General features: G+C 57.4%; 1 protein-coding gene and 1 long non-coding RNA gene across 12 annotated transcripts; one reads left to right on the forward strand and one right to left on the reverse strand.

Moving 5' to 3' along the window:
- Window positions 1-24995, forward strand: FMNL1 (formin like 1). 8 transcript variants are annotated; one of them, XM_072780918.1, is made up of 28 exons: window positions 1-160; window positions 9025-9108; window positions 10632-10745; window positions 11442-11515; window positions 11911-11994; window positions 12312-12449; window positions 12717-12734; window positions 14048-14156; window positions 14866-14942; window positions 15153-15246; window positions 16171-16245; window positions 16554-16664; window positions 17782-17931; window positions 18439-18540; window positions 18675-18945; window positions 19190-19510; window positions 19697-19821; window positions 20609-20811; window positions 21293-21527; window positions 21758-21826; window positions 22522-22602; window positions 22686-22815; window positions 22933-23096; window positions 23344-23445; window positions 23564-23659; window positions 23933-24041; window positions 24198-24296; window positions 24528-24995. In XM_072780918.1, exons 1-27 carry the CDS (start codon window positions 32-34, stop codon window positions 24287-24289), a joined length of 3357 nt encoding a protein of 1118 aa, XP_072637019.1. In that variant the 5' UTR covers window positions 1-31; the 3' UTR covers window positions 24290-24296; window positions 24528-24995. The 8 variants fall into 8 exon arrangements, with proteins under 8 accessions (XP_072637019.1, XP_072637018.1, XP_072637025.1 ...); XM_072780917.1 differs by lacking the exon at window positions 24198-24296 and having other exon boundaries at window positions 2-160; XM_072780924.1 differs by lacking the exon at window positions 12717-12734 and having other exon boundaries at window positions 2-160.
- Window positions 2381-19249, reverse strand: LOC140606888 (uncharacterized). 4 transcript variants are annotated; one of them, XR_012009096.1, is made up of 6 exons: window positions 18743-19249; window positions 18422-18492; window positions 17132-17251; window positions 7471-15861; window positions 6102-7007; window positions 2381-5404 (listed from the first exon to the last, which is right to left on the reverse strand). It is a non-coding gene; the product is annotated as an uncharacterized lncRNA (long non-coding RNA). The 4 variants fall into 4 exon arrangements; XR_012009095.1 differs by having other exon boundaries at window positions 2381-5412; XR_012009097.1 differs by lacking the exon at window positions 2381-5404 and having other exon boundaries at window positions 5419-6229; window positions 6893-7007.
- Window positions 24996-25032: the final 37 nt, after the last annotated feature.

Consider the following 25032-nt stretch of genomic DNA (forward strand, 5'->3'; position numbering starts at 1 on the left):
GAGGCGCCTGGCCGACTGGGTGGGGACCACCATGGGCAACGCGGCCGGCAGCGCGGAGCAGCCCGCGGGCCCCGCCGCGCCGTCCCCCAAGCAGCCCGCGGCGCCCAAGCAGCCGATGCCCGCGGCCGGGGAGCTGGAGGAGAGGTTCAACCGGGTTCTGGTGAGTGCGGCCCGGCGCGCGCGGGGCGCGGGCGGGGGGCGGCAGGGGCTCGGCACGCGTCCCCGCCCCGGGGGCTCGGGTACCGCTTGGAGATCCCCGGCCCGGTGGCCGCCCCTACAGGACGTGGGAATGACAGTGGCTTCTTCTCGGAGTGACTTAGCACTCTCCCCCCAAAACTTTGTTCTGCAGTCGCCGGGTCTGCCTCCCCGAGACACCCCCTTCCCCAGCGCTCCTGGGTCTAAAGGTCTCAACGAAAATGTCCTGCAGGAAGTTGGGAGCCCAGCACGCAAAAAGGGGTCCTGGAGCAGCCCCTTCCGCACTGCATGAGGCCCACCCACCGGGCGGTCAGGAGCATCTGCTAGTGTCTCGGGGCCAAGGTGGAAGGGTTACATTTTCATGTCCTGGGAGCTGGAGACTGCATTTAGGTGTTTGCTCCTAATTCGATGGTGCCTGGGCTGCTGGGAGCTGGGTTCTCGGATCATGCAGACGGAGGGGAGTGTCTGTTTCTCACCCACTACATGTCCAGGAGAGATTGTCTGTGGGTTATTATCTGGGGCATATCCTCCAGCCCACTGAAGGGATTAAGGTTAGGAGGGTCGGGATGGGTTGGTCCACTCTGGCTTGGTATGGTGCAAAAGTCTGGGAGCACCCCCTCCCTTCCCCACTATCACCTGCTGGAGGAATGGGGGGGGGGGTCTTGGAGACTTGGCCCCTGGGCAGAGAGCCATCAGCTGCGGCTGAGCCTGGAAGCAGTCAGGATGTGTTTGGGGAGGGGCTCTAGAGCAAAATCAGGGCTCCCCAAGACTCGGTGGGAGGCAGAAGTAGGGAGGGGGAAGGGCCACTCATTTTCACTTCCCTCTCCCTACATCAGCCCCGTCCCAGGCTCCCTTCTCTAATTGCCTGGTGGCCTGTCTGCTGTCAGCTCCCTTGCTGGACTCTGGATGACAGGCGAATGAGGCCGTGCTTTTTCCCGGGGGCACTTCCGAGTCTAAGCAGGCTGGCACTGCAGGTCTGAGGGTGAAGGCCCAGGGGAGGCACAGGCAGTAGAGCAAGCCTGGCTGGTGGCAGTGCTCAATTCTTTGTCCCCTCCACCTCCTTGGCATCATTTCCCCTCCCTTGCCGGTCATTGGACTGTACCTGCCAGATCCTCTGCATGGCCCCTCATAAGAGTTCCTAGAAATCTTGGCTGCCCCCTCCCAGAAGGAAGACTAGGAGGGGTTTGGAGGAGTTTTGGGTGGGGTGAGGTCTGGTCTATCCTTTTGAAGGCACCTTGCTTGATTAGGGGAGAGGGAGAGACTCTGAGGGACACCTCACACCTGGCCAGGTGCTGATTACCCCCATCTGTCCACCTGCTTTCCCTTCCTCAAACCCATGGCCTGGCAAAGCTGAGCTGAGCAGGTGGGGGAGGGGCAGAATGAGGAAAGTTGGTCTCTGGGGGGCCATCTGGGGAGCCTGAGTTGGTGGTGGATCCCTGGACTCTGGCCAGGCTGATGGTGGGGGATATGAGTCTGTCTTTCCCCACAACTGTGTGTCTGTGGACAGGGGTGTGACAGACTGGCAGGGTGAAGTACCGGCCCCAGTTAAACACATTCTAATGGGGAGGAGCTGTGTGAATAATTCAGACCAGTGGGAAATCCAAAAGTCAAATGGTGAGGTTTTGATGCATGTGTACTTCTTGATTGCCCTGCTTGTGTTTTGGCCTTAGCTCTGATTGGCTGAGTCTGATACTAACCACCACTGGGAGTCCCTGAGTACCGGGGCATGCAAGGCAGAGGGCCCGAGCTGGGTCTTAGGGGGGAGTTAGGTAGAAATCTAGGGCAGCAGCACCCATTGGGGCTCAGCTTTCCACCCTAGCCCACAGAAACCCCAGTGTGTTTCTACTCTTGGCCTTCTTTCTGGGAGGGATCAGCCTGTCCCTTGTCCTATGTGAGCAGAACACACCCCATCCAAGGTCGCTCAGCCAAGAACCTGGCTCCCCTCCCTCCCCACCAACAGGGACATGAGCCCCGCCCTGGCATGACAGCTTTGGCCCCTGCCTGCAGCTGCCTGGGCTACGTCTTTGGCTAAACCCACAGGCCTGGCAACCAGTATCGCAGGGCGTGCCTCCATCAGCACTGCCTCCTGGCCAGAGGGGAGTCCTGTCTGTAGTGAATGTCTAAGAGGAGAAGAGCCTCAGACTGCTGAGAGTGATGGGCCCCCCACCCCCAGGAATCTCTGATTCTTGATGGGAAAAGCATAGCCCCTTCAGATGTTGTCACATGGCCCCAGGGAAGCCCTTCCTTTTGCTATTCTTTTTAAAAAAGATTTTATTTATTTATTTGACAGAGACAGAGATAGCCAGAGAAAGCATGAGTGGGGGCTGGAGAGAGGGAGAAGCAGACTCCCCCGCTGAGCAGGGAGCCCAATGTAGGGCTCCATCCCAGGACCCTGAGATCACCACCTGAGTGGAAGGCAGACATGTAACCGGCTGAGCCACCCAGGCGCCCCTCTTCCTTTTGCTTAATCTCAGCCCTTTGGTTCCTGGTGGGGAATAGGATCCTGAGACCCAAAACCAGTCCTTGGCTCCTGGCTGTGGGACCCATCCTGTGGGTGGAGAGCACCCCCACCAAGGCCCACAGCCAGGTAGGAGAGGGAGCCTGCTCCCCCTTTTCCTATAGTGGCCTTTCTGCCATGCAAGGGTGGGTGGTGGGGGCTACCATTCCAAGGAGGCTGTGAGAGAGACAGGTGCCCCTGCTTAAAATGGAGGTGGGAAGAAAGCAGGTTGAGCCAGGGTTTCCTACTGCTGCCTTAGCAACAGCAGAGGAGCGATGGCTGCCCAGCGACATGGGCCTGCTGTCATGGTGGGAAAACTAGCCTGCCAGGCTCCACGCTCTCGCCTCTCCTATGCCATGCCCAAGGCTTGTGTCTCCCTTGTAGACTTTTCCCTATAAGGGTTGGCGCTTGGGATGAACAAGGCACTCTTTCCTGGCCTTCCAGAAGTTCCATGCTTACAGCGGCTGAGCGTAGGACACCTCTGATCTGTCTGGTCAGGGAGGAGCCTGTAACCTTGGGACTCGAGGACTAGGGGAAGTTGCCTGGATGTGGTGCTCGAGGCTGAGAGTGATGCTGATCCACGCGGAGGCCAAACCAGCTGGAGACGAGTTTGCCCAATGGGCCTTGCACCCTGGGTGGCCCTCAGCATGTGCCCAGGGATGTAGACATTTGGTGAGGCTATATGGGGAGGTCAGATCCTGGGAGTCCTGCTTTCATCTGGACCCCTTCCCTGAAGAGCAGAGGTAGACTCCATTCTGTTGGCCAGTGCCCTTCTCTGGGATGAGACAGATGAAGTTGGGGACATGTAGCTGTAGGGGCACTCAGGCCCTGTACCTCTTATCTCTGGGGTGGGGTGTCTTACATGGAGGATCTCAATGGTGCCGTGGCCATGTGGGCAGATGTTGGGCTGGGCAGGAACTGTGGGTTGACATTCTTAGCAGGCAGGGCTGGCACGTGCTGACCCCGGAAACCCAGGGATGTGGTAGGCATGATTCACAGGGACATCTGGGGCCAATTGGCAAGGACCTGGGTGAGATGGGCAGGAGCAGGTGGGGCTGCTCTGGGGGCTACCTCTGCATTTTTCCTGGGAACATGGAGCCCTGGAAGGTGGCTCAGGCCTGCCTGCCTCTGGGAGGGGCAAGGGTTATTAATGGGAAAGGCAGAGTAGCTTCCTGAGCTTCGGGGTCATTCTGTTGTGGGAATTGGGTTTTGTCTTTGCCACTTATTACCTGTGTGACCTTGAGCAAGCTCCTTAACCTCTCTGAACTTCAATTTTCCCCACATGTAGAGAGAGAATGCTACCGGCATATGCTGGCCTCCTAGGATTGTGGAAAGATTGAGTTTGCCCTGACATAGAGCAAGTGCTCCAGAAACTCTCCCCGACTGTGAGGAAGGGGATGATGTTGGGAGTGGATAGGATCCTCTGCATACCGGAGGCCTTCTAGGCCCTCCAGACTGTGCCTTTCCCCTCTTCCCATCTCCGTTACCGAGACCAACCAAGGTTACCAACTTCAGCCCTCATAGGCCAGGCTGCCTTCGCTGCCATCACGCAGGTCAGCAACAGCGAGGCCTAGACCGAAAACTGCCTTGGCCGGAAACCACCAGAGGGAGGGCCCACCTCTCCTGGAGGGTGGGGCAGTGGTGCTAACGGTAGCTGTGTGCACATGGGGAGGGGGTGGGGAGGCCTCCACTTCCCTCTGAGAGACGGTGTACTGGGGGGGGGTTCCCCAGTGAGTAAGAGCTCGGTGTGGGCAACAACAGGAAGCGTAGGGTGCTGGGTGGCAGGAAATGGGGCTGGCTGTTCCTGGTTCCTCAGACGGGGGTACTGGGGCCAGGCTGTCTGCAGAAGACCCCTGGGGGCTTAGGACCTACATTTTTCCCTGTCTCCAGTGCTCTTTCTTCCAAGGAAACTGAGTCTTCTCACCTGCTTGCCAGCCAGGTCAGCTTGGGCAAGTGACTTACTTGCTCTGTGCCTCAGTTTCCCATTTGTGAAATGGGGATCACAATAGTGTTTACTGTGTAAGCTTCTTTTTGAGTTTTTTTAAATTTTTAAAGATTTTATTTATTTATTCATGAGAGAGAGACAGAGACACAGGCAGAGGGAGAAGCAGACTCCATGCAGGGATCCTGATGTGGGACTCGATCCTGGGACTCCAGGATCATGCCTTGGGCCGAAGGCAGATGCTTAACCTCTGAGCCACCCAGATGTCCCTTTTATGAGGTTTAAATTAGTCAGTAGATAAAAAGCACTAGGAATTGCACTTAACGCAGAGTGAACGTTTGGGGAATATCTATCATTGTTACTGTAATTCCCCAACCATTGTGGATTGAATGGGCAGTGCCTGCTGCCCTGGCTTCCACCTGGCTTGTCCTTGTCCCTGCCATGGGTACCATTCCACCCCGAGGGGAGAAGCTGTGAGCTTTTGGGGGTTCTTAGCTCCTAATCCCAGGGCCAGTCACCCCAGACCCTCCTCTAAGTCTGGGATTGCCTATGGCAGCCCCAGAAAAACCTATATACTGGAATTTTAAAACGTGGAAAAAGTTTATTGTTTTTGGAGATACACTGAAAGCTCTAAAACCAAGGTTGAGGGATGCCTGGCGGCTCAGTGGTTGAGCATCTGTCTTCAGCTCAGGGAGTGATCCCAGTCTGAGGATCCAGTCCCGCATTGGGTTCCCTGCAAGGAGCATGCTTCTCCCTCTGCCTGTGTCTCTCTGTGTTTCTCATGAACAAATAAATAAAATCTTAAACACACACACACACACACACACACACACACACACACCCCGCCCCCAAAGGTTGAGGCCATGGAAAGGTGGGTGGAAGAGGGAAGGATGGGGAAGTGGGGGACACCTCCTGGCTTCTGGGCTCATCAGGCTGTGGAGCCCCCATAGGGCTGGTCTGAGCCTGGGCTTGGAACTCTAGTTTAAGGGCATCTGGGGACTCAAAGGACCAGATGTCATGAGGAGAGGGTGGGCAGGTGGGTTGGGACATAGTCTGAGCTTAAGCTGAAAGTGAAACCAGAGGGTGTGGCTGTGTCCAAATACAGACTGGAGCCCCTCTGCCTCCAGGGACACCTCTCCAGATATCAGCATTTGGGAGAGAGTGGGTCAGGCTGTGCTTGCAAGGGGCTGGTCTTGGGTGAGCAAGGCAAGAGGTTCCTCTTGTGCCTGGAGAGGTAGGGGCAGGGACGGAGAATGATCCCCACATGTTCTAATAGAAAGATTGGGGAATCAGCTCCTTTTCTTGGCCACACTCTCAAAGATGGATCTTTTCCCCTCTTCCTCTGACCCAGAGCATCGAGGGCAGCTGGGAATGGGGGGCTGAAAGGTCAGCTCATTTTTGGCCTCAGAGACCGGTCCATGTTATCTGGATGTCTTACACACTTCTGCTCATCACCTCATCCCTCACCTTGGGGTCTTCAGTGGGCTCCCCCCAACTCCCAATCTGTGAAATGCCTCTTCACAGTGTGCATCACTGAAGAGTATTATTACATCAAAACACAGCTTCTTGCTGGGTATTTCCAGGAGCTCTGAGAGCTGCAAGGCAGAGGGGGGAAGTGTGCCTGTTTTATGGAGAAGGAGGCTGAGGGGTTTGGGAGACAGTTGGCTAGGTGGGCTCAGAAGCTGGGTCCCTTGAAGCCAGCGCAGCTTCTTCCTCCAGCCATGTCCCCTCCCAGGAGGCAAGTGTTTCTCCTCCCCTCACCTGGACTCGCCTATTTGGGCCCCGCCAGCCCACCTGCTGCTTGTCCCCCTGCTGCCACCCCCTTGCTGGGGACCCTGGGCCTGTGGTCCTGGTTTCCGGGAGCACGTCACTCCACCCTGGGTGAGTGGCATTCTCTGCTTCCTCCCTCGCTCCTTAGGGTCCCTGGCTCATCGGTGGGCACAGCGGAGGAACAGCTGCTAATTAGCGCTCAGCGCTGTCAGAGCTATTTCTGATTTCTGAGCCTAAATTTAGCCTGTCTGGCAGGCTGGCGCAGCCCCGGGGCTTGAGCACACCCAGGTGGGGAAGGGGCGGAGGAGTGCCCTCCCTCCACCGCTGTTGGGATGATGGACCCCACAGCAGAGGCTGCCCCCTCCCCAGTAATAACTGTGGGGTGGCCCGTGGGAGTGGGTTCAGAGTCAGCGCTGGGCTCAAAGCCAGTCTGGCTCCCTGCTTCCGGGCTCTGTAACCTTGGGCAGGTCATTAATCTGTACTTGCACCTGTATGATGGGACTGCTGGTGCTGGTTGGGGTGATTGGGGCAGTCCCCCGAGTGGAGGGCTCAGCGCGGTGCCAGGCGTGGTGAGCGTCCAGGCAGAGATGGCGGGTACCCCATCTGTGGGGGGTCATTATTATGATTAGTTGCTGCTTCTAGAAGTGCCACTGGGGCTGTTCAGGGAGCCAGACAGGGCCCTGGGGTCAGTGAGGCCCCAGGAAGACCCATGTTAGGAAGCAGCTGTCTCCTGGAAGGCTCAGTTGCTGGGGCTCAGCCATCCCCCTCACTCCTCACTCTCCTTCCCCGCCACAGCCTCTCTCCTGTGTTGGCCAGCGCTCAGTTTCCCTGGCATTGGCTGCCTCCCCACTTCCTACTTTGCCCTGGCCTTCCCCCCTCTGCCCCGTGCCACCCCCCACCCCCCGTCTCTGTGGGATGAGGATGGAGCAGGAGAGAACAAGGAGAGAGAGAGACCGTGAGACAGCGAGACAGCGAGAGAGAGAGAGAGAGAGAGAGAGAGAGAGAGAGAGAGAGAGGGAGAGGGAGACAGGGATCGAGAATGGTCCAGGTCCAATGGAGGCCTTACCCCAGTTCCAAGGGCCCTGCCTGGGCAGTCTGGCCTGTGGTGGCACGAGCCGGGCTGGCTATTGGCAGCTTGGGGGAGTGCAGCAGAGGAGACAGCAGCGGTTTCCTTAATCCAGGGGCTAGCTTTCACAATGGGGAGAAGAATGACGTAGCCCCATTGCCAGCTGGCCTGGGGGGCCTGGTGGGTAGCCAGTTTCACCTCTCAAGTGGGGCTCTAGCCGGAAAGCTTGGGCAATGGGGGCTGAGAGCACCCAGCTTCCTGTTGTCTGGGACTGACCCAAGGCAGTGATTTTTTTGGGGTGAGGTCTGGCCAGAGCCCCAGAACTAGGCCCAGCACCCCAGAGAGGAAGCTGGCTGAGGAGCCTTGGGTGGGTGTGGCCCCTCTGTGCTCCAGCTGTGGCCTCCTTTCAGGCTCATGTGACTGAGGACTTGTAGACTGAGCCTCCAGAGCTGGTGACAGGGGCCTTTTGACTCTGGGCTGGGGATCCCTGGGCACTCCCACGTCCCCAGCAGGGATGGAACTCCTTGAGGGCAAGAACTGTCTTTTGGGGCCTAACACATAGTAGATCTTCTTTTGACCTGAGGTTTGCCGAATTGGGGTAGACTGGCATCATCTACTGTGTCTATCAGGAAGACAAGTCGAGTTCGGGGAGGGGGGCAGGGATCCCCGTGTGCGAGCAGCACTGGGCAGGACCCTATAACTGCCCTGTGAGGGGGAGGAGGACCAGGCAGAACGATGCTGACCTTTCTTAGCTCTTGAGGGGAGTCCCAGCCTGGGCTACCAGCACCACAGACCTAGCATGTCAGCGGCTGTCCCCAGTTCCTGTGGCTGGGTGACCTTCCCCAGGAATCCCCCTGGCCCCTGCAGCCATGACGCACCTGCTTGGAATTCCCTGCCTGAAAAGTTCCCTTGGCTTGTCCCGGTCTCCTCCTTCCAGAAGTAATGAGGAGGGATGGGGCAAGGGAGGGATGAGGAGGAGATTGCCATTGCCATGCTTGCAAGAGGTTTTCTGGTGTTTGTGAGACACTGGTGCCCTAGGCTACAGTGATAGTCCACGTGGTGTTTGGGGGCATGCAAGAAGGGGGTCCAGTCCGAGCCTGGCTGCACTTGGGCCTGGCTGGAGGTGGATCCTGTTAGCTTCCCACCCAAATGGAAGAAGAGATGATACCCCCTCATTGCACGTGGGGAAGTGAGTCCAGAGGAGCCAGAGGCCCCAGGAAGTTAGGTTGAGAACCCACGCTCTTACCATCATGGCAGATGTGTCAGGGAGGTGGTGTATGGATGACAGAGCCCAGGCCCCGGGGTCAGGCTGACTCCGAGTCAAATCCCAGTGTCACTTTCTAGCTTTGGGGCCTAGGCCAAGGTGCTCTACCTTTGGGCCTCAGTTTTCTCATCAGCTGACGCTTATCTCCCAGGTGAGAGGGTGACAGGTGTCATGTGTATGACAGGTCTCCTAGGGAGCTGACCCCTTGTGGCTTCTCTGAAAATGCCCATGTCTTGCCCCTCACACTGGGCTCGGGCTCAGAGTCTTGACCTTGTCCTCCCTTCCCCCAGAACTGCATGAACTTGCCGCCGGACAAAGTGCAGCTGCTGAGCCAGTATGACAATGAGAAGAAGTGGGAGCTCATTTGTGACCAGGTAGGTACCAGGCCCCTTCTGGCATCAGGGTGCCCTGCCCTGGCCAGGCTAGGGCCGGCAGGAGAGGGGACCCTGCCAGAGGCCTGTGTAGCACCTGCAGAGGGGGCTAGGGGTATCTTCAAGACTCTAGGATCTCCATCTCGTGGACATGGGCCTCCCCAGGGACCTTATGAGTCCCTGGCAGGGCTGGGTCTGCCCTCGGCAGAGCTGGCAGGGGCTAGTGCAGGGTGCTGGCCAATGCAGCTGGGGCGTGTCACCACCCTCCTTGCTAAGCTTTTTGGAGCAGCCTCTGTTGACCCTCCTGCTCTGGACTGGGGAAGAGGGGGCATCTTTGACTTCATGGGAGGTGTGAAGGAAGGGGCAGGGTCCCTGTCTTTCTTTTCCTTGGCCTCAGAGGAGCTACTGTCAACCAAGCAACCACCCGAAGGTAACCAGTAACCAAGCGGCAGAGCAAGAACCAGAATCCTTGTCTCCTGGTGCTTAGTTAGGCACCTGGGTTTGCCACCTTCATGGCCCACTGGGTGCCCTGTCTCTGCAGCTTCTAGGGCTGCTGTCCGTGGTAGCAAGGAAGACCCCTCTCCCAGTGCTGGGCCAGGGTGGGGCCTGGCTGCTGCAGTGATTCAGTGAGGGAGGGAGGCTGGGGGTGGGGAGTTGGGGAGCAAGGAGCCTCCCCTGGGAGCCAAGGCTGGGCCTTTGACTCTTGCTAATGGACCAGAATGGGATGAGCCGGCTGTGCAGGAGTCTGGGGGGGGTAAAGGCTGGGCCGTGGAGGGAGGGCGGTGAGCTGCTTTTAGAGGCTTTGGGGCTGTGGTAGGGATCCCTGCTACTTGACCTGGCATTTCAGGTTGGGGGCTCAGAGGCCTGGGAGAAGTGGGATGTTGAGGAGGGTGGCTGGGCATAGCTGAGGGATCTGGGTTGGGAAGGATGGGAGCTCCTCTGGGTAGGGCCCTCTGATATGGCCCCTGCTTCTCTGTGTGAGTGGCTATCGGAGTCCTGGGGGAGGCAGGGGAGTTAGGGGTTGCTCTGTTGAGCACGGAAGATGAGCAAACACATGCACAGGTACCTTCCAGTGCAGCTCGGGGCTAGTGTGTGGCCCAGGGTGGGCAGGTGTGTGACCCGGGGAAGGCAGGTGTGTGATCCAGGGTGGATAGGTGTGCAGCCTGGGGAGGGCAGGGGAGCTGGGAAGGTGCCACCTACTGGCAGGTCTGAGACCCTCTACTCAACCCCCCCTGCCCCCGCCACCAGGGTGGGGTGTGGGGTAGAAGTGATACCTCCAAACTACCCCTCAGGACTGTGCTAGGGCTGTGGCTTGTGAGGCCATAGTGGGGAGCAGAGGTCCAGGACTCGGGTCTTTTAAAGTGGCCTGGCAGGTGACTTGGTTAGATCTTTGGTATTTCAGAGGGGTCTTAAGATAGCCTAGGACCTGGGGTCAGAGCTGAGAAAGGGATTCCGGGGCGAGGGCTGGTCCTTCAGCCTGAGGTAGCTCTGGCTGGTTCCCTGGACACCCTGTTCCATTTTCCCAGGAGCGGTTTCAGGTCAAGAACCCTCCAGCGGCCTACATCCAGAAGCTGAGAAGCTACGTGGAAACGGGTGGGGTCAGCCGAAAGGTAGCAGCGGACTGGATGTCTAACTTGGGGGTATATGTCTCCCCCTTTTTCTCTGCCCCACCACCACCCCTTCTAAGCTCTGGGCAGCCAGAGTAACCATGTGAATAAACTCTTTGGTGGGCTTGTGTATGAGTGTGTGTATATGTTTCCAGGGGACTGAGAGGGCCCTGGGCAGGCACCTCTGCATCCCTGCGTGTGCTTCCACAGGTCTGCTTGTGTGTACTGTACTGTGTGTGTGCGTGCGTGTGTGCACACTGTGTGGCCGTGTGTGGATATGTATGTATACTATGTACTTTTGTATCCACATATGGTTGTGTGCCCTTGGGTTCATGTATAGGTGTGGGGTGTGTGTGTGTGTGTGTGTGTACCTCATGTGTCCACGTATGAATGCATGGTGTCTTATCTGTGTATCCAGGGTGCTTGTGTATGGATGCATATGTGTGTGTACATGGCCAGGGTCTTCATATATGAATGTGCATGTGCCCTGTGGCTGGCTGTGTGCGTGTGCGTGTATGTGTGTATGCCACATGTCTGTGTGTATGGGGCTACGCAGAGCCTGAGAATGCTTATCCTGCAGGCAGGTGTGTGGAGGTGGTGGGGGAGGCTGAGCGTGAAAGGCCAGTCGTAGGGGGAGGGCAGGGGCTGCTGGCTGCTGCCTCAGGGCTCAGCAGGACTGTGGGAGGCCCCAGGCTTCACCCACCAGACTCTCCTGTTCTTGGTCCCCAGTTTAAGAGGCGAGTTCAGGAGTCCACACAGGTGCTGCGGGAGCTGGAGATCTCCCTGAGGACAAACCACATTGGGTGAGCAAGGGCTCAGATTTCCATTTTGGAGCCTGGGGGAGTTCTGCCTCCAGGTAGTTCCTGGGGCTTCCTCTTGCTACTCCGCTGTCACCTCCCTGCCCCCCAACCCCCATGCATAGGCTGTGCCCGTGGGCCACTTCTGGGTTGGCTGTCCAGTGCAGCTTCCCTGCCTCCTCTCCGCCTACCCTCTGCTCACACCTCAAGGCACAGTGGGGCTCTGGATCCTGCTTGAGCCCCCTGGCATCCTCTAGTGCCACTGGCTCTTCTGAGGTTGGGGCTGGCTGGTGTCCTGCCAGGGGAAGGCCAGCCCTGGAGCCCTGGCTGTGCCTGTTCTGGGCCCACTCTGGGCAGGACCTCCCCACTGGCTGGAACTCAGGGAGCCCTGTGCCCTGCAGGTGGGTGGAGGAGTTCCTCAATGAGGAGAATCGTGGCCTGGATGTGCTCCTCGAGTACCTGGCCTTTGCCCAGTGCTCCGTCACGTAAGCCCCCTGCCCCAGCCCTCATGCTGCTCCTCAGAGCCCTGGTCCACATTTCCCTGTCATCCACTCCTCTGGCCGCATCCACCCTGGGCTCACACACACCACACCCTTCACAGTGGGTGATGCCCCTTTCTAAGGACCTGCACGGATAGAGAGGGACGTGGCCTGGGATGGCCAGCTGGGACCTGGGTGGCTTACTTGTCTGTCCCGTCATTCCCTGGCCCCCTCCTCTGACTAGCATGGTACCTCAGTTTCCCCTGCCCCTCCCTAAAGTGCTCCTGCAGCATTGGCCTTCAACCCCACTTGAACCCCTGCAGGTATGACATGGAGAGTACGGACAATGGGGTCCCTGGCTCAGAGAAAAGCAAGCCGCTGGAGCAGTCGGTGGAAGATCTCAGCAAGGGTCCTCCCTCGTCCTTGCCTCCACAGCCCAAGAGTCGCCACCTGACCATCAAGTATGTGGGTCCCATCACCCCTAGACCGCTGCACCCTCCCAGCCCTACCCCAGGCACCAGGGGGTGGTGGAAGGGGGCAGCCTGGCATTGAGGATCACTGTAAGGGCCTCAAGCAGGGCTTGGGAGATGGATGTGCTAAGAAGCCTTCCAGGGATGGCATCTAGAAACTGGAATCTGGGTGGGTCTGGGATGAGGATGGTGTTTCTGGGTTGGTAAGACCTCCCTGGTACCTGTCTAACCCCCTCTTCTTTCCTGTGCGGCCTCCAGGTGCCCCCCCTCTCCCCGGTACGTAGCCACCTGGGGGCAGGTGCATGCCTGGTTGGCTCCCTGGGTGGGGGTGGGGTAGGGTGTTCAGTTGACACCCCTGGGTTCACCTGCTGCGGATAGGCCACCCCACCCTAATGCAGGACATCCTGCTGGGAGGCGGGGAGAGAGAAGGAGACACCCCTGGACCTCACATGGTCCCTGGCTTCCATCCTTCCCACTTTGGTCTAAGGGACCAACTTCATATTAAGCCCAAAACTCTTGCAGTATGTTTTTTTTGTTTGCTCATTCATTCATTCATTCATTCATTCATTTAACAGATTTTTTTTAGCGTTTCCTATGCATCAGGCATGGTGGCAGGTGCTCAGGAGACAGATCACCCTGCCCTGGGGAGCCCTTGGTCTAGAAGGGGACAATGTATGACAGGCTATCATGGAGGTGTGACTGGGAGCTCTGAAAGGGGAGGTGGCTACTTCCTGGGGCATCAGGAAGGTTTTCTAGAAGAGATAGCATCTATGTCTCACAGATGGATACAGGCTTTACAGGCAGTGATGGGGACAAGGAGGGGTATTCCAGGTGGAAGGAACAGCATGAACAAAGACTCAGGCATATTTGAGCAATGACAGGAGACGGACGATGTGGCAGATGGAAGGAGGAGGTGGGGCTTCCCAGTGTTGTTGGAAATGTGATAAAATTGTCAAGAGGCACTGATGTGGAAATCCTGATTGGCAGTTCTGCCACAATGAAAAAAAAATCCCATATTTTCTAGCAAAGAATTATCAGGGACACTCATAGCACTTACTATGTATCAGACAATGTTCGAAGCTCATTTCATAGTCCCCAAAACCCGATCAGGAAGGTACTATTATTACTATTCCTATTTTACAAGTGAGGAAACTGAGGCACATGTAAACTTGCCTCAGAAGCGGTGAGCTGGTGTTTGAACCAAGGAGTCTGAGTTCAGAGTTGGCCTTCCAAGATGGAAGAGAAGCCCATGGGGCTGTGAGCGCCACCTTGTGGAGAGCATTTCCGTGGTGACTTCCAAGCTTTGGTGGTTTTCCCTCTTTGGGCCTCTACCACAACACAGCAACCCTTTTGATGCCAAGTTGCTGTTAAGGGTCTTTGCCTTCCTGACCCTCTCCGTACTCCCTTGCAGCATGCCAGGCCCAAGGCCTAGGGACCAAGGAAGCCTTCCTGCCCTCAGCTGGCCTCTTGGGTTGTGTGGATGGGAATCAGTGGCCTAATGTTCCAAATGTGCCTTCTGAGGGTGGGGTGGGGGTGGGAAGCCGGGAGTCGGACTCTAATCCCAGCTTCCCCCTCCCTCCTCCACCCAGGCTGACCCCTGCCCACAGCAGGAAGACCCTGAGGAATTCTCGCATTGTTAGCCAGAAGGATGACGTCCATGTGTGCATCATGTGCTTGCGTGCCATCATGAACTACCAGGTTGGTCAGTGGGGACAAGGCACTGGGGGACCTGGGGAGCTGGGCCTGTCCTCACTGGGAGCTGTCTACGCCGCTGAGGTTCAGGGACTGACTGTCCCCTGACCCTGTTCCCCATTGGAGAACCCTGGGGATGGGGGCCATTGAGGGTCTTGAGGCTACTGAGTCATGAAGGGAAGCCCAGATTTCTGTCCCTTCCCGGTCAGGTCCTCTGGAGTACCCTGGACATGACTGGGGGCATGAACCAAGGGAGTCTGAGTTCAGAGTTGGCCTTCCAAGATGGAAGAGAAGCCCATGGGGCTGTGAGCGCCACCTTGTGGAGAGCATTTCCATGGTGACTTCCAAGCTTTGGTGGGGACTAATGTGGGGACCTAGGCACACCCACCAAGGAAGGCTGGACACAGCACCCTCATGGAGAGCAGCTCTGGGTTACTTTGTTTGGAGGAGTGGCTGGTGGGGCAAGTGCTCCTTCACTTAGCAGACCTTTGAGGGCTCACTGTGTCCGAGGTGCTGAATCCTGACACTGGCTTTTGAACAAAGTTATTTAAAAATGGGGGCCAGGCTTTGGCAGCCACAGAAAAGGCTATAGTTGGGTATAAAGAACTTCCCAAGCTTGAAGACAGTGAGAGACCAGAATACAATGGCACTGCTAGCAGTGCTGGCAGTCCTGGGTGTCTGCCTGGAGGAGCTGACCTTTCCTTTCTATCCCCAGTCTGGCTTCAGCCTTGTCATGACCCACCCAGCCTGTGTCAATGAGATTGCTTTGAGCCTCAACAACAAGAACCCAAGGTGAGGTCCGGGCCCCTCCCCTTTCTCCACATCTAGATTATCCTGCCACTTCACCCCTTGCCTACTCTGGTCCCCAGTTCTCAGGACTACTGACCAGGCTTATTCCACCCCTATTCCCCATCAGCTGCCCTGTTCTCCCCCAGCCAGACCCACACCCACCCTTGTTGAGGGGCCTGCTTTCAAGGAATAAACTGGCCCTTCTGTCCCTAGAACCAAGGCTCTGGTGCTGGAGCTACTGGCAGCTGTGTGTCTGGTGCGGGGAGGGCATGATATCATCCTTGCGGCCTTTGACAACTTCAAGGAGGTACTGAAGTCCCCCCACCCCAAACATGTGCTTGTTCTCTAGTGCTGCTTGCAGGCCTGTTGCTGGCAATTGTGGCCTCTTCTGGGGACAGCTGGGAGTGTTGGGTGGGCATTTGGGGAGCACAGGGTGAAGATAATCTGGGATGGGGAAGCTTTGGAGGGAAGGTGCTAGGTCATATAAGGGCACTGTCTGGGGTGATAGGGACAACTATGGAGGTCTGCTGAACCTCTGACCCTCAGCCTGGCCAGATCCAAAGTGTACTTGGTCCATGCATCTCAGAGTTGCATATATACATGTCTGCTGACTCTGGCTAAGTAGATGCATAAGAATATGATGCATAGGGGTGGGATATGGTCATTAATTTCTTTCATGAATACTTGTTGAGTGCCTACTATGTATCAGGCACAGACTGAGCACTTGGGATACATCAGTGAGCAAAAGAAACAAAGAAGGCAAGGGAGGGCAGATAATAATATACAGTATACAAAATGAGCAGGTTGTGTGTCTGAAATGGTGAACACTCTGAAGACTGAGTCCAGGCCGCTGGAGGGACAAGAGAAATGGGTTGCAGGGTGGTCAGGGAAGCTTCATGGAGATGGTGAAGTTTGAGCAAGCCTGTGAAGGAAGTGAGAGGCTTGGTGTGGTGGCAATCTTGACTAAGAGCAGGAACAGCAGGCAGCTGGAACAGCAGGTGCAAAGGCCCTGGGGTGGGAAGGTGCCAGGATACCAGTGTGGCCAGTGTAGTAAGTGAAGGGAGGGCTGGGGGAGATGGAGAGGGAGGGGAGGGGAGGTTTTGAGTGGAAGAGCGACATGGCCTGACTCAGATTTAATGTGGAGGAGCCTGTAGAAGCACAAAGGTGGTGGCTACAAATGGCTTAGGAGGTATGTCACTGGGCCCTAGTGACAGCCATTCTCCCCACCCAGGTGTGTGGGGAGCAGCACCGCTTCGAGAAGCTGATGGAGTATTTCCAGAAAGAAGACAGCAACATTGATTTCATGGTGAGCTCGGGAGCCCAGGCTGGGCCTGGCCACCTTCAGTGTAAGGAGCAGCCAGGGGGCTGGGGTATCTGGCTTCTGGGCTCTGCTCCTGTGAATTGTGAGGACTGAGTGGTTTGGGGGTGGGGGAAGGGTGGATGTCAGAGATAGGGAAGCTGGAGGGAGGGGGTTGGGGGAGCAGAGTATGGGTAGGGACAAAGCTGGGTTAATGGAGTGAGAAATGGGGAAGAGAAGAGACTTGGGAGTATATGGGGCACAGAAGGTATGCAGCACTCCCGCCCAGAGACCTGCCCATGGGCTCTGCTCCCCAGGTGGCCTGCATGCAATTCATCAATATCGTGGTACACTCTGTGGAGAACATGAACTTCCGTGTCTTCCTGCAATATGAGTTCACCCACCTGGGCCTGGACTTGTACTTGGAGGTGAGCCCTGCATCCCTCTCACTGGGACTCCCTGCATCTCCCTCACTGGGACTTAACCACTCGTCAGCTGCAGAGTAGGGCTGTGTGGTTAGTAACCTGGGTATTGAGGTCAGGCAGGTCTGGTTCAAATCCCGACTCTGCTTCTAAGCCCATGCGACTTTGGATAGGTTTCTTCTTCTCTCGGAGTCTCATTTTTTTCCATCTATAAAACAAGAGACTCATAAAGGTAATGATGACTCTATAAACAGAATGAGGCAGGACATTTTCTGCCACTTAATAGGCCCACTGTCCCTGGAGCTATTCTTGCAGGCATTGGAACAGGCTCTAGGTCACCCCGGGTCTGGCTTTGGGAGCATCATTCTCAGACAGGTTCTGACTCAAGCACACAATGGGGAGCACAGAGATATGGGGCCAAAGTGGGAGCTGGCTCATGTTGGATGGACCCAGGTCATAGGGGAGTTCCTTACCCTGGGGAAGGTAGACCGAGGGTCTTGGTGCTTCCTGGTCCAGCCTGAGCAGAGAAGCTGCAGGTCCCCTGATTCCTTTGGGGGGCTTCTTGGAGGAGCAGGACATTTGGGACTGGCTTTCTAGAGGCCAAAAGGTGAAAAGCTGGCTGGAGTGATACAACCATACAAGGGGATATTAGTCAGCCATATAAAGGAATGAAGTACTGGTACCTGCTACCATGTGGATAAACCTCAAGAGCATTTTGCTAAGTGAAAGAAACCAGACACAAAAATCTAAATACCGCGTGATTCCTTTATATGAATGTCCAGAAGAGGTAAGTCCACAGAGGCAGAAGGTAGATTGGCAGTTGCCAGCAGTTGGGGGAGGAGAGAATAGGGAATGACTGCTAACAGGTACAGGGGTTCTTCTAGAGGGATGAAAATGTTCTGGAATAAGACAGCAGTGATGGTCACACAGCCTTGTAAATATAGTACAAGCTACTGAATTATATGCTTTAAGATAATGAATTTTATGGCATGTGAATTATAACAATAAAAAATAAAAAAAAGTGGGCTGGGGCTCGGGCCCCATCTCATGCTGATGGTGGGGGTGTGTACTGGAAAGACCCCTTACATTGGGCCCCACCCTGCTCTTTCTGTCTGGGGGACAGAGGCTCCGGCTCACAGAGAGTGACAAGCTGCTGGTACAGATTCAAGCGTACTTGGATAATGTTTTTGATGTGGGTGCGCTGCTGGAGGACACTGAGACCAAGAATGCTGTGCTGGAGCACATGGAGGAGCTGCAGGAGCAGGTGGCCCTGGTGAGAGCTGCTCCTGAACCTGCCCCTCCCACCCCCCACTGGGCTCAGGCATTGGTTCTGGGTGGGAATAGGGGGTTATCGTGGGAATAGGGGGTTATCGTCTGCCGGGCCCCTGACCTAGACCTGAATCCAAATCTTGAATCCTGTGGTGTCTTTCTCAATGAGCGTTCGCTGGGCGCTGGACCTCGGAGGAAGGCAGGCGCCTCCTCTCCCTGCGCTCAGAGCCCAAACCTGGCTTGGGTGTAACGAGGTGCCCGGTGCCCCTCTCCGCCCGCCTCCCTCCTCAGCGGTGCCTTGGTTCCTCCTCCGGAGAGAACGTCAGTGCCCTCAGGATCTCACCTCCTTGGCTCCGGCTCCAGGCTTAGCCCACCCGCCAGGCACCCTGTGCTAATAAGCGCATCCGGAAGCCTCCCCCAGCCCCGGAGGCAGGCCTGCCTGCTGCCGCCCCCTCAGCGGCGGCGCCAGTGCCCAGCGGCGGGTGGGAGCTCACCATGTGCTGTGCCACAGCTGACGGAGAAGCTTCGGGACGCGGAGAACGAATCCATGGCCAAGATCGCCGAGCTGGAAAAGCAGCTAAGCCAGGCTCGGAAGGAGTTGGAGACCCTGAGGGTGAGGCTGGGGCCCGGCTTCCCGGAGCCGACCCGCGGGGGCTTCTGCAGGGACACCTCCCCTACCGCGGCCGCAGGGTGGGGCTCTGAGCCCGGCCTGCTGGTAGGCACTGACCCCTCCCCCGGGGCTCGCAGGAGCGCTTCAGCGAGTCGACCCCCATGGGCGCCTCCAGGCGTCCTCCTGAGCCCGAGAAAGTGCCTACCTCCGTGCCGGCGCGGCCCTCGGCCTTAGAGCTGAAGGTGGAGGAGCTGGAGGAGAAGGGGTTAATCCGCATCCTGCGGGGGCCCGGGGATGCCGTCTCCATTGAGATCCTTCCCGTCGCCGTGGCAACTCCGAGCGGCAATGACGCCCTGACTCCTCCAGGAGTGCCCACCTCAGGAGTGCCCACCGGCTCACCCAGCCCAGGTGCGCAGGAGCTTCAGGCTGGGCGGGGTGGGAGCAGGGGAACCAGGGTCTGGAAGGGGAGCCCGGGACGTCTCTGCGGAGAGAGCAGGCAGAGGTAGGCTCGGGGTTGTGGGCGTGGTCAGGTGGCGGTGGGACGGTAGGCGTGGGCCCAGTGCGCATGTGTGGGGAGGGGGTGGGGGCAGACCACCCAGGCCCCGAACTTGACACCCCCTTTCCCCTCTCTTGGGTTCTGGGTTCTCTCCAGGCTCAGATCTCCTACCTTCGGCAGAGCCGGCTCCTGGAGCAGCACCCCCGCCGCCACCACCACCACCACCACCACCGCCCCCACTTCCCAGCTCCTCCTCCCAGCAGGAAGCCCCGCCTTCAGCACCCCCACTGGCCTCACCCATCCCTGGCAGCTCGGATCCCCCGCCCCCGCCCCCACCGCTGCCGGGAGGCTTGCCGCCCCCACCCCCGCCGCCACCGCTGCCTCCCGGTGCAGATGGACCAGTGCCTCCGCCGCCTCCACCGCCTCCAGGAGGTCCCTCTGATGCTCCTGGAGGGTCCGGCCCAGAGATGGGCCCGGGTGAGTGGAACGTCCAGGGCTGGGGGGAGATATGGAGGTGCCCCGACCTCAGTGTCCTCCAGGACCCTGTGTATGGGGGCCTCCTTTTGCCTTCTGCCTGTCCTGTCAGGCTTCTCTGGGCCCTGGGTCTCTCCAGCCACCGCCCCCCTCATCTCCCTAGCACTCACCACTCCATCTATGTCCCAGGAGTAAAGGCCAAGAAACCAATACAGACCAAGTTCAGAATGCCACTCCTAAACTGGGTGGCCCTGAAACCCAGCCAGATCACAGGCACCGTCTTCACTGAGCTCAATGATGAGAAGGTGCTGCAGGTGAGTACGCCCTGCCTAGCTTCCAGTGTGGGTGCCAGGGGAGGAGGGGACTTGCCTGGATCGTGCTAGGTCATCTCCTCTACCCCTTTGTACAGATGAGGGCATGGAGGCTGGGGATGGGTGTTAAGCTAAACTGGATTAGTGTATCTGATAGGCAGTATATCTGGACTCCCCAGGAGGCTTTCCTAACTCCCTCACTGTTTTCTTTTTTTCCCCTCACTGTTTGAGGGCACGTCTGGCCTCTCTCTCTTCCTTTTAAGCTTCTTTCTCACCACCCACACAGAAAACCAGGGCTTCAACTCTTTTTTAATCTCAGAGAAAGCCGGGTGGGGTAGGGTGAGGGGGACAGAAGGAGACAGAGAATCCTAAGCAGGCTCCAAGTTTAGCATGGAGCCCAACATGTGGCTCAGTCTCAGAACCCTGAGATCATGACCTGAGCCAAAGTCAGGCGCCTCTAGCCTAATTCTGCTTTTAACTTTCCAAAAAGGATGTGTTCTCTTGCCTCCAGCCATTGCTCATGCTGTTCCTTCTGCCTGGAATGCCCTTCCCTTTCCCCTTTTTAGCCCTGGCAATTCAGTTCTTCCTTCAGCTGTAAGGGCTTGGAGTCTGGGTCCCCAGGGTCAGGTGCTGCTCTTCCTGTGTATCTCCCATCAGGGCCTCTGGTCAAGCCGGGTTACTGGTTTGTTTCTCTGTGGGTGGTGTGGTCAGGGCTGGAAAGGTGGGTCAGCCAGGAAGGTATCAGACCCCAGCCCGACTAGCTCCACCTCCTCTCTCCCTGTGCCCTCAGGAGCTAGACATGAGTGACTTTGAGGAACAGTTCAAGACTAAGTCCCAAGGTCCCAGCCTGGACCTCAGTGCTCTCAAGGGTAAGGCAGCCCAGAAGGCCCCCAGCAAGGCCACTCTCATCGAGGCCAACCGGGCCAAGAACCTGGCCATCACCTTGCGCAAGGGCAACCTGGGGGCTGACCGCATCTGCCAGGCCATCGAGATGTGAGTACCTCTGCCCTGTGCTTGTGAGTAGCCCAGCCCCTTCGCTAGGCCAGGGTCATCAGGCATCTGGTAAAAGAGTCCCAGCTATGAGGCAGAGGCCATCAAGCTTCATGCTAACCCTGGTCAGGGGGTAGAGCTGGGAATCGCTTCTCATTTTCAGGCCCAAAAACCTGAGGCCATATTGTGAGTCATGCCCAGACTGAGACATTCCCATTTCCTCCCTGCCTCCTTGCCCAGCCGTGGGCACTCAGGCCCAGGCATTTACAGCTGGGCTTCTGTCACTGATGTATGACAGGGACCTCAGGCTTCGCAGCTCCCAGCTTCCCTGAGTCCTACCTCTTGATCCTTGGAGCTGTTGGCAGATAGCGAATACTGAAGTTCACTCATTCAGTGGAGGAAGTGAGGGGAGGTGGTAGTCCTACCCTCCAGATCTGGTGGGTGTAGAAGGATAACTATCTGATCTTCCACCACCTTCCACCAGGTATGACCTACAGGCCCTTGGCCTGGACTTCCTGGAACTGCTGACCCGCTTCCTGCCCACGGAGTACGAGCGCAGCCTGATCACCCGCTTCGAGCAGGAGCAGCGACCCATGGAGGAGCTGTCAGAGGAGGACCGCTTTATGCTACGCTTCAGCCGCATCCCGCGCCTGCCGGAGCGCATGGCCACGCTCACCTTCCTGGGCAATTTTCCGGATACTGTCCAGCTGCTCATGCCGGTGTGGGCGGGGCAGGCAGAGCGGTGTGGGCGGGGCAGGCTGAGCGGTGTGGGCGGGGCAGGCTGAGCGGTGTGGGCGGGGCAGGCAGGGCGCTGTGCTCTAGGTTGGGGAGGCCGGAAGGCAGTCAGCAGCCTGGGCTCCCAGAGGGCATTTAGGAGTCCTTGAGCCTCCCACGGGCTTGCCCCCGACCCTGCCCCAAACTTATCTTGCCTCTCCAATCCCACCCCCAGCAACTGAATGCCATCATTGCAGCCTCAATGTCCATCAAGTCCTCTGACAAACTCCGCCAGATCCTGGAGGTGAGAGCCCAGGGCAAGGGTCTGGGAAGTAGGGCCCACCTATGACTCCTTGCCTGTTCTGGGTTGTGAGAGAGGGATCCTCTCTGGGGATCACCGTGTGATTAGCAGAGCATCCGCACCTAACCAATGGAGTCTGGTGGAGTATCTGGGACCCAGTAGAAATGGCTGTCGGACTGTGACACCACAGCTGAGGAGAGGTCAGCAGTGAAGTTTTGGGTAGGAATAGCAGAGGACAAAATTAGGTATGCTAGGGGGCATTTTGCTGGCTCAGTTATTATGTGACTTTTTTTTTTAAGTTTATTCATATTTATTTAGAAATCTCTGCACCAAATATAGGGCTTGAACTCCTGACCCCAAGATTAAGAGTTGTATGATCCTCCAACTGAGCTAGCCAGGCACCCTGAGCATGAGACTTTTGATCTCAGGGTTGTAGGTTTGAGCCTCATGTTGGGTGTAGAGATCACTTAAAAAATCTTAAAAAAAAAAAAAAAAAAAGGGTGTGCCAGGCACACAGATATGTACACGTGATGTACATGGGCCATGGACCTGACAGGTCCAAGGAGGTATGCAGTGTGGGCTGAGCGGGCTGAGCATGTGGGGCTTGCTCTTTGCCACGTTGATTTGCACAGGTCATACTTCAGGGGGTTCTCTGGGCCCCACCACCCTGCTGAACTCCTTCCCCCTACCTCTCCCAGATTGTCCTGGCCTTTGGCAACTACATGAACAGCAGCAAGCGTGGAGCAGCCTATGGCTTCCGGCTCCAGAGTCTGGATGTGGTGAGGGGCACAAAGCGGGGTTCCCTGGCCTGGGGGATGGGGAATAGCTGGTGGCCTGTGGCTTACAACTGGCCTGCACGCAGCTGCTAGAGATGAAGTCCACCGACCGCAAGCAGACGCTGTTGCACTACCTAGTGAAGGTCATTGCTGAGAAGTACCCACAGCTCACAGGTTTCCACAGTGACCTACACTTTTTGGACAAGGCAGGGTCAGGTAGGGGTGCAGGTATCCCATCCTTGGGTGGGGTGAGGGGCTCCGCCCTGGGGAGGGGACATGGGAATGTGGCCTCTCTGATTCCCTGCCTCTATACCGCCCTGCCCTCCCACTCAGTGTCCTTGGACAGCGTCCTAGGGGACGTGCGTTCCCTCCAGCGAGGCCTGGAGTTGACCCAGCGAGAGTTTGTGCGGCAGGACGACTGCATGGTGCTCAAGGAGTTCTTGAGGGCCAACTCGCCCACCATGGATAAACTGCTGGCAGACAGCAAGACTGCTCAGGTGGGCCAGGGCTGGCCAAGAGCGCTGAAGGTGGGGAGTCTGGGGTGGGGGATGTAGGCCGGGAATAAGGCCGTGGTGGGGGATGTAGGCCAGGAGGGTCAGGGACACAGTCGGGGATGAGGCAGGGGGTCCACCTGCCTGGCAGAGCAGAGATGAAGTGGCCAGAGATGAAGTGGCCAGGGTCTTAAAGGCACACAGAACTCCTGGGGGGTGGGTGCTGGTGGGTCTCACAGGCTGTTGCCCACAGGAGGCCTACGAATCTGTGGTAGAGTACTTCGGAGAGAACCCCAAGACCACATCCCCCTCCATGTTCTTTTCCCTCTTTAGCCGTTTCATCAAGGCCTACAAGGTATGTGTGTCTGGTGGGCATTTTGGCCTCTCCACTTGGGCAGTGCGAGGGGTAGGGGACACTTCTCTCTGAGGGTTGGATAAGACTCCCCTCATGGAGACCCACTTTGGCCCCTCAGAAAGCTGAGCAGGAGGTGGAACAGTGGAAGAAGGAAGCAGTAGCCCAGGAGGCAGGTGCCGACGCCCCGGGCAAAGAGGAAGCCCCAGCACCCAAGGTAGGCAGTTGTGTCTGAGCTCGGCACTTTGCAGGGATCCTCATCCCAAAGATCTGGCCCCTTTCCACACCCTCCTTTCTATGAATAGACCTTGCCCAAGGTGAGGATGGTACTTCAGGAACCTGGGATGGGAATGGCTTCTTTCTTCTCCAGCCTGCTGTGGGGGACCAGGCAGGCAGATATTCTAGGGTTTGGTAGCCTGGGGAGAGGGGATTCTGGAGCTAGAGCTACACACCTTCCATTACCAACTCCTCCTCCCCATCACCACCCAAGGCCCGGCGGCAGCAGATGGACCTCATCTCTGAGCTGAAGCGGAAGCAGCAGAAGGAGCCACTTATCTATGAGAGTGACCGTGATGGCGCCATAGAAGATATCATCACAGGTGAGGCTTTGGCTGGACCTGGCCTGGCCTCTGTCTGTCCTTCTAATGCTGTCCTCCCTCTTCCCCCACCCTAGGGGTCTGGCTGCCTCACTGCCTCTTGCTTTTTTTTCTGTCTTTTTTCCCTTTCTTTCCCTCCTCCTCCATCCTAACCGTCAGTGCTCAAGACGGTGCCCTTCACGGCCCGCACCGGCAAGCGGACATCTAGGCTCCTCTGTGAGGCCAGCCTGGGAGAAGAGATCCCTCTCTAGCCCCCAGGTACCTGGGTAGCCTGGCCTCTGACCCCAGAAGCTGCCCACAACCCTGGGGGCCCTCGGGGGCTTGGGTCATGCTGCCCTCCCTGGGACCACACATGGCTGGGGTGTGCTTGAGCAGGGTCTGGTAAACATAAACACGGCCCCTACAGTGCTGAGGTCTGTGCCCTGGAGCTGTGGACCTAGCCCAGGGGCAGACTTCTGAAGGGTAAGTGTCTCTCCTCCTGGCTGCCAGATCTGCGGAATCAGCCCTACATCCGCTCAGACACAGGCCGCAGAAGTGCTCGCCGGCGCCCCCCGGGACCCCCCCTTCAGGTCACCTCGGATCTCTCGCTCTAGCCTTCAGTTTCTGCTGATGGACTCAGTGGGGGATGGGGTGTGGCAAGCCATGGCCAAGGAAGGTGGCCCTCAGCTCGGCTGGGCCTGGGCGACCCCCTCTGGCGCTGCCACCTTCTGAGATGGGCCCACCCCAGGTGGTGGGTGTGGGGATGGGGGGGGGCGCAGGGGCGTGGTGGAGGTGCAGCATCGCAGGCTGCTCCCCCAAATGCTGCTTGCAGCACCCTTCACCCCCTAATAGCCATACTTAGCCTCAGCCGGAGCCTGGCCTGTAACTTATAAAGTGCAACCTCGTGCTCCACCCTTAGCTCCGGGAACTCTCCATGGACCTTATTTTTATACAAGATTAATAAAGATGTTTGCAAAAGATGCGTGTCTGCTCTGTGCCCGCCCCACCACACGCA

The sequence above is a fragment of the Canis lupus genome, chromosome 16 (genome assembly GCF_048164855.1).
Source record: "Canis lupus baileyi chromosome 16, mCanLup2.hap1, whole genome shotgun sequence".
Taxonomy (NCBI): Eukaryota; Metazoa; Chordata; class Mammalia; order Carnivora; family Canidae; genus Canis; species Canis lupus.